Raw genomic sequence first — 7,836 nt, forward strand, 5'->3', positions numbered from 1 at the left:
CCGATGCACGGTGCGGTTCAACTGGCGCCATGTCGCCGAGTCGCCGATCTGCGGCAGAGAGAAGAAGACTGAAGCTGTCAGAAGACAGAACAGGAAGAGGAGGGGGATGAAAAGTAGTAGTAGTAGTAGTAATAGTAGTAGTCGTATAATAAGAAGAAGACTAGTAGAATAAGAAGATTAGAAGAAAGAAGAAGAAGAAGAGAAAGAAGAAGAAAAATAAGATAAAAAGAAGGAGAAGGGGGATAAGAGTGTAGTAGTAGTAGTAGTAGTAGTAGTAGTGGTAGTAGTAGTAGTAGTAGTAGTAGTAGTAGTAGTAGTAGTAGTAGTAGTAGTAGTGGTAGTAGTAGTAGTAGTAGTAGTAGTAGTAGTAGTAGTAGTAGTAGTAGTAGTAGTAGTAGTAGAAGAAACAAAAGAAGAAGGAGAAGAAGAAGAGGAAGAAGAAGAAGAAGAAGAAGAAGAAGAAGAAGAAGAAGAAGAAGAAGAAGAAGAAGAAGAAGAAGAATAGGAGAAAGAAGAAGAAGAAGAAATATGAAAAGAGAATTGCAGATGATGATGAAGAAGAAAAAAGAAACAGGAAAAAGAAGAAGAATACATGGGAACATCCAACAGCGGCGGGAAAACAATTGCGTCACGATGGCGGACATGATAATGATGGAGGCCCGCCGGTAAGGGGAGCCATAGGTGTCTTACCGCAGCATTTCCTGCGCTACCGCTTCAGCCTTATTCATTATCTTTATTTATTTATTTATTATTGTTCACATATTTATTTATTTCAAGGCCGCGTTCATTATTGCCGCTACTAAGGTTGTTACGCGCATTTAATTAACATTCCTGCCTGGTCTGATTAATTGGCAGATCTAGCCAACCAGTTTCGATACATGACGATCTAAAAAATACGCTTGGTGACGAAGTGCCGCTAGGTCGGCATTTTGCAGTTCGCGCGTAAAAAGAACGCAATGAGCGTGACCAACACTGCAACAATATACAAGGGCGTGGTACTCATCTCGCTTATCAATATAAATAATTATTGCACACCCGAGTAGTGTTGTATTACACTCTTATAGCAACATCTTTGCTTTTTGTTCTGCGTAACAGTCTTACCACGTCACTGTACGGATGCGTACACACATCATAACCTATCGTAATGTATCGCGTGAGGATTGTATTCCATTGCATCGCTTCATGCGATGCTAATTGAAATGCGACGAATGACGAACGAATACGACAAATTCTATGAGAGGTAAAGAAATAAAGAACCTGACACACAGAGAACCAGGTGTTGTTTCTTTCAGTGACTTTTACAGTTTTACCGATGTCTTAATATTGCCGCCAGGAGTAGTTCCTACGTTTTATACATTACGTCATCAGTATATAAGCGTAATTGTATTTCCCAAAGTTGTTGTTGAATATCCCATTCCATCAATCACACACGAAATTACAATAAACGACAAAACTATGCGCAATTGGCAGTTTATATATGTACTTAAAGTGATTTATTCGTGAAGTAAATGCGCTTCAAAGAGCACATGTTACCATTCCCATGCTCGGTAGAGTGACCCGGATGCATAGCGTAAATCAACGTTGGTTATATATGATGACAGCTGTAAATAGTTGCGTCGTCTTGCATCAGCAAACTCCTACTACACCTATACACTTATATATATATATATATATATATATATATATATTATATATATGGTGTGTTGTGTATGTGTGGAGTGTGTGTGTGATCCACCTGTGTGTGACCTGCTCGGGTGCGTTGGCTGTGTCGGCCCGTGCGTGCTGCGTTCGTCCCGTGCGCCGTCGCTGCTGTGCGCGTGCGCGTGCGTGCGCCGTGGCGTGCTGCGTCCCGTGGCGGGCGCGTGTGGGTCTGCGTCGTGCCGTGTGCGTGTTGCCGCCCCAGCTCCACGGCCCCGTGCCCGCACGCCGCTGCCTGTAGTGTGCGTGTATGTGCTGTGTGTGTCTGCGTCCCGTCGCGCGCCCGTGCGCCGTGCCCTCGTGTGTGCAGTGTGACGGCTGTGCCACTGTGTATGGTTGTTGTGTGTCGTGCAGTTGGCTGTGCGGCTGTTTGCTGTGGTCGCCGCACCGCCGCGCGTGTGCGCCCAGCCCGGGGCGGTGGTGTGTGTGTGTGTGACTGTGTGGTAGTGTGTGTCGGTGCTGAGGTGGCGGCATAACCTGCTGCTGGATCGTCGTACACTAGTGTGCCGTGAGTCAGAGGTGCCGTCATACCTGTAGCTGATGATCGTGACTGTGGGCTGTGTTGAGGTCTGCGCGGTCATACCTTAATAAGCCTGATCCGCCTGAGTGTGTGTGGGTGTGTGCGTGTCGCCACTGTGTGTGCGGCCTGTGTGTGCTGTGTCTGTAGTGATGCCCAGCTGTCCGGCCCGATGGGTATGTGTGGGCGCGCCCGGCCCGGCCCCTGGTCGGCGTCCTCACCTGTGCTGTTGTGAAGGTTGGCGGTCATACTGTAGACATGGATCGTGATAGTGTGGTGTGTGTGTGTGGTGTGTGAGGTGGCGGTCATAACCTGTTAACCTGGATCGTGTAGCTGTGTGTGTGTGTATGTGTGTGAAGTGGCGTCACATACCTGTAGCGTGGATCGCTGTAGTGTGTTTTTAGAAGGTGGCGTCATACCTGTATAGCTGGCATCGGTCAGGAAATGTCGTGTGTGAAGGTCTGGCGGTCATACCTGTAGCTGGATCGGTGTAGTGTGCTGTGAGTGTGTGCCCAGCTTGTGTGTGACTGTGTGTGTGTGTGTGTGTGGCTGGGTGTGGCTGTGGCGATGGTGGTGAGGTGGCGGTTCATACCTGTAGCTGGGTTCGGGTAGTTTGTTGTCGTCGTGCTGTGGAGGGGCGGTCATACCCACATACCGGCTGCTGGATCGTGTTTAGGCTCCGGACCGCTGTGTGTGGTGCATCGAGTAGTGTGACAGTGGCGGTTCATACTGTAGCCTGCGATCGTGTAGTGTGTGTGGTGGCCGTGTGTGGGAAGGTGGCGGACATACCGTAGGTGGATCGTTTAGTGTATGCTGTGTGTAAGGTGGCGGTCATACCTGTAGCTGGGATCGTGCTAGTGCTGTAGGTGTCCTGCTCTGCGTGTGAGTGGCCGGTCATACCTTAGTTGATCGTGTAGTGTTCGTGTGCGTGGTGAGTGTGGCGGTCATACCTGAAGCTGAATCCGTGTAGGTGGTGACGGGCAAGAGGCTCGCTTAGAGTCGTTCTCCGTCCTCCCACATGAGCCAGCACGCTCAGTGTGACGTCACGTACCCGCGTGACGTAGGGCCGAGTGGCAGGCCCTCGGCGGGCCATCTCAGCTGCCGGCCGAGCGCTGCCCGCGCTCCGTTCTCTGCCACACCAGCCTGTTACACGTCAACTGCCGGTGATGTTCAGCGCCCATCTAGGCGTCACGTCGCCCGTCGTACGACACCCACTGTGACCTGCCCAAAATTGAGCAGCTGGTGATGGTAGGAGAACCAAACTCATGAGGATATGGGTACCCACCACCTATTTGTCGCCGTGGGGTGTGTACGTGCTTGCCCCAGACGCCGCGACTGAGTGTGTACGTGTGGCGGGGGGAGTGTGCGTGTCGTCCCGTCGTGCGTGTCCCGCCTGCCGTGGTGCGGTGCCCCATTGTGTGTTGGCCACAAATCCCCCTGGTGATCCTGATCTTAGCCCACATGGAACAGATAACCGATGAATTTTGCATCTATACATTGACTACCACCGACAACCGGTAGCGTTTTTGTTAGATGCGAGCACGTGCCGAATACCATACCTGTTGAGAACTCATAAGCAGCATCTCTATCTGATCTTAGACATATTGACTATTTATAGGCAGAGATTGGCTGGTATCTGAGATAAAGCAAAAAAGTGCGAGAGAAAGATTGACAGATGGAACGCCGATGGAAAAGCAAGAGTGAGAGCAGAAGAAAGACAAAAGAGTGAAGCGAGAGACTAGAGAAAGTCAGAGACGAGCGAGAGAAAGAGCGGAGAGTGAAAAAAGAGAGCAAGACAGAGACATGATAGAGAAAAATGGCCGTAGAAAGCAAGAAAGAAGATCTGAAGGAAGAGACGAGAAGATGGGGGAGAGACTGATAATACCCGGTATGCTCTGGAACGTTGGCAAATGCGACGTCATTTCTGCCGCCGTTACATCACCGTTGGTGTCGGTCGCCAGAGTGCGACGGCACGTAGCAGTGTATCGACTATAACGTCACCACGCTTCCGATGCCGTCACACGTTGACTATAGATGCACTGCGCTGCGGAAAACATCGATGCATAGAAATCAATTAAGATAATCTAACATCAATGATAGAAGATCCAATAGAAATCAGAAAATCAATGACAGAAGGATCATTAGAAATCAAACGTCAAAGGATAGATCGATCGCCTGTACTCTCTCGCTCAACAAGTGATTCTAGCATCCATGGAGAAGAACATTCCGGAGCTCGCCGACGCGAGCACAGTGACGCGGATACCCTGACGCACTGGACCGCAACACATGACGCAAACACATTGAACGCCACAAACACTAAGCAGAAGAATTAACACGCTGCAGTCCTCGCCGCACTCACACACTGACCCGCACACCACACACTGCACACACACCATTGACGCAGCCCCACACTAACCCAATAAAGCACCTGACGTGCAAAACGCGACCACAAATACATCCGCGCACCACACCTATTTCCTGACTGCCACTCACTTGCACGCCCGCACCGCTGCACACACCGACCTACTCACGTAACCGTACCACTGACTCGTGGCAAAGTTACACCGACGCCAAACGTGAGCGCAAACGTGAGCGCACCTTCCTACGAACAGCTCCGTCGCAGCTGTTGGCGCAGCCCAGCAGCCGTTGCGGCGACGCAGCATCCAGCGGCCCACAGTCGTCCATCACGCTGCGCCGTCACGTCACTATCAACGCTCGGACCGACGACGCCGGTATCGACGTACTCGGGTAGCGTTTGCTCGCTGCAGTGCCGACGCGGGACGATCCACTGTGATCGCCGCCGTCGGCCGCTGCGGCTCCGGCCCCAGTGCACGCGCAAACGCTAAGACGTTCGGGCGACGCCCGCGGCTTGCAGCACCCGTCTCACCGGCGATTGAACGTCACGCGAGACGTATCGTCGGCCCGGAACTGCCAAGCGACGCATGCCGCCGTGTTCTTCGATGAAACGCGCGCAGCTAGGTGTCGTCGCTCGTACGAGAACTGACTTGGGGATATTTTAGGCGAAGAAACTACGGCATTGGTTCTGTTATGCGAGTTCTGCCGTAAGAATATTGAAAACATATATTACCCTTACCGATTTATAAGGTTTCCCTTAAAGCTGACTTCACGTCACCGTAAATAGCTAAACACAAATAATAGCAATATTATGTCCACGTTTCTTTTCACAACGAATTATAATTACTTGTTGGTCTCCTTTTTATGGTTAATTTGCCAATCTTGCAATGCGATTTGAATCATACACTCCGTGAACTCATACATAGCCCATAGCAATTAATAGTCAGAAGACAAATCATCAAATCGTCCAGGTTTTTTGCGCGTTTTCTTTAACTAGTTGCAGAAACAATTCTCATCAGCGTCAAGAATTTGACGCATACGTTCTTAGTCCGTTAGTTCTTAAATTTTAATGTAAAAAATGCAACAGAACATTTTACAATTTTACCTAACAAATTCCGCTGACTACGTCCCCTTAATAAACGTAGGTAAAAGTCGAGAGACGTGTTTGAGAATATTACGTAAGACTATAATACTGGATAATTAGTAATTGCGCAACCCGACAGGAACTGCGAACAAACATTCATAAAATTCACTGCCAATACGAAAAATTGGAAAGTTAATGTGAAAATACCCGAAGACAATCATCGACACCGATGAAGTTCATACTAATTTGCACGATTTAATGCCCAGATGACGTTCTTTGTCTGACGCAGAACACCCCACACCCCCCCGACCCCCCCCGCCCCACCGCCCCACCACACCACCCGGAACCACGCGGTGCGCTACCATTACATGGCAACTTGACAGCGCTGACTCCGTAGCACTCGCTAATACGCTACACGCTCACGACAGTGTCGATCGCGTCGCGATTAGGCGTGCCATCACAACAGGGTTGTCGTAATGCTGCATACGTACCATACGACGGTCAGCGTGCGCATCGCGCCATCTAACCGCATACTCTTGACTGTATGCGTTTAAACTTATACACACCTGTAGAGCCGGCTGCCATGCTCGCGTTGTGATTAGCGGCGCCGAGGCCTGTAACCCTTATGAGCGTTGCCGAGAGACTTTTGGCAGGACAAGTGACTAGTACACAGGCTGTTGTCATCGCTGTGATACTCGGCCCTTACCCTATACCTGTGGTGTAGGCAAATGTGATCGTAAAACTCATAAACACAGACGGGCATGCGGATAACGGCCGCTTTACCCTGTACTCTGAGATGTAAGCCTCCGCAAGTGACCGTGGCTGCTGGTGAAGCTAGCCTCAACACCTGACGTCTACCATCCCCGTCACGACCTTTCGCTGACGCCGCCCGATGTGCAACCACGCCCTGCGGTCCGACCCTCTGCGTAGTGTTGCTCTTCTTCTGGGACCAACCACGCAAACCGCGCGGCGTGCAGCCGTTAATACCGCGGAGTGGCTAGAAAATACGCAAGCTTGGATCTGCGGAGTGGTCCACGGTAGCGAAGTAAGGATCCGCGCACCAGATACCAATTGGTGCGCGGGTGCCAACCAGTAAGTTTCGCGTACGCGTGAGACTCAACATAATTGTATAAGGCTTGTGCTAAAAAAATTGTGCCTGTGCTGCCCGGGATAGATATTAACAAGTAGCTATCAGCGTTCGAGTCAGGCGCACGTATACACTTTGTGAAATTAGTCTCCAGAAAATCGTTATGGCATGCCTTCGGCCCAACAAAGGTTGCCTGCGTCTGTCGACAGTACCCCACGTTGGGTTGCACAGACTGTTTACGTATCGTTCATGCCCATATAGGGGAAGATTCCAGAATTCTGCCCCTGTACGTACACCATGCCAGTGGATCAACAATGCCAGTAGACATAGGCGTTGTCGTGCGTTAAATGATTCAAAGGAACAGCGCGTGGTAAACGTGCACGTCGCGGTTTATTGCTCTGCTTGGCTGGCGTGAGGATTTCATACCTAGGATTGCAGTCACACAGATGCCAATGACCCAGCTGCGTAGGTTCCCATGGCTGCTAGTATTTTCTGACCAACAGTACGAAATTTGCGTGCGTAGTGCACGTCCCAACAGTGGGCGTGCGTGTGCACCGTGTCTCGACAGCCCAACATTTCGTGTCCGCGTCTGCGTTTATACGGCGTGTGCACGTTACTCGTTCGCGTCCTGCAGCCATAAACATGCATGCGCTAAACCTAGTTGGGGCGTGCCTACTCCGTTATGCGTGTGAAAGATTCCTTTTTAAGTCCGCTGCCCTTACGTGTGCACCATTGCGAATGTGGACGTAGCTGGTGTTGGTGTTGCTTTGCGTCTAGCAACCGCGTGCTCTCGCAGAGTAATGCACGAGTAGTCATCTACAGTCGCGTGCATGCGCGTTAAGTTCACGATGCGATGCGCATGTGTCGACGGTTCACGACCGCTGCGTGCATGCGTTTGCGTGGGTTGCGTGGTGTACGACCCCGTCGGCATGCGACGTGTGTGCTTCGCGCTGCTCCAGCCGTAGGCCGATACAGAGTGTGTAGCGATGTAGCCGCCGTTACGTGCGCGTACCGGCGGCGTGCGGGTGCACGAGAACATTGCGGGCAAAGGCGGGCGGGGCGTGTGGCACACTGATTCGGTATGTGTTGACGGGG

At 50.9% G+C, this 7,836-nt stretch overlaps 1 protein-coding gene across 1 annotated transcript in view; it reads right to left on the minus strand.

Annotated features, from left to right (window-relative positions):
- Positions 1–4,404: 4,404 nt before the first annotated feature.
- Positions 4,405–7,836, minus strand: part of LOC106812772 (neural cell adhesion molecule 2-like) — a 13,678-nt gene continuing 10,246 nt past the window's right edge. Inside the window, exon 8 of the mRNA XM_014816743.1 lies at positions 4,405–4,487. Coding sequence (XP_014672229.1) covers positions 4,405–4,487 — 83 coding nt within the window. The remainder of the gene's footprint in view (positions 4,488–7,836) is intronic.

The sequence above is a fragment of the Priapulus caudatus genome, unplaced genomic scaffold, assembly GCF_000485595.1.
Source record: "Priapulus caudatus unplaced genomic scaffold, Priapulus_caudatus-5.0.1 Scaffold685, whole genome shotgun sequence".
Lineage (NCBI taxonomy): Eukaryota > Metazoa > Priapulida > Priapulimorpha > Priapulimorphida > Priapulidae > Priapulus > Priapulus caudatus.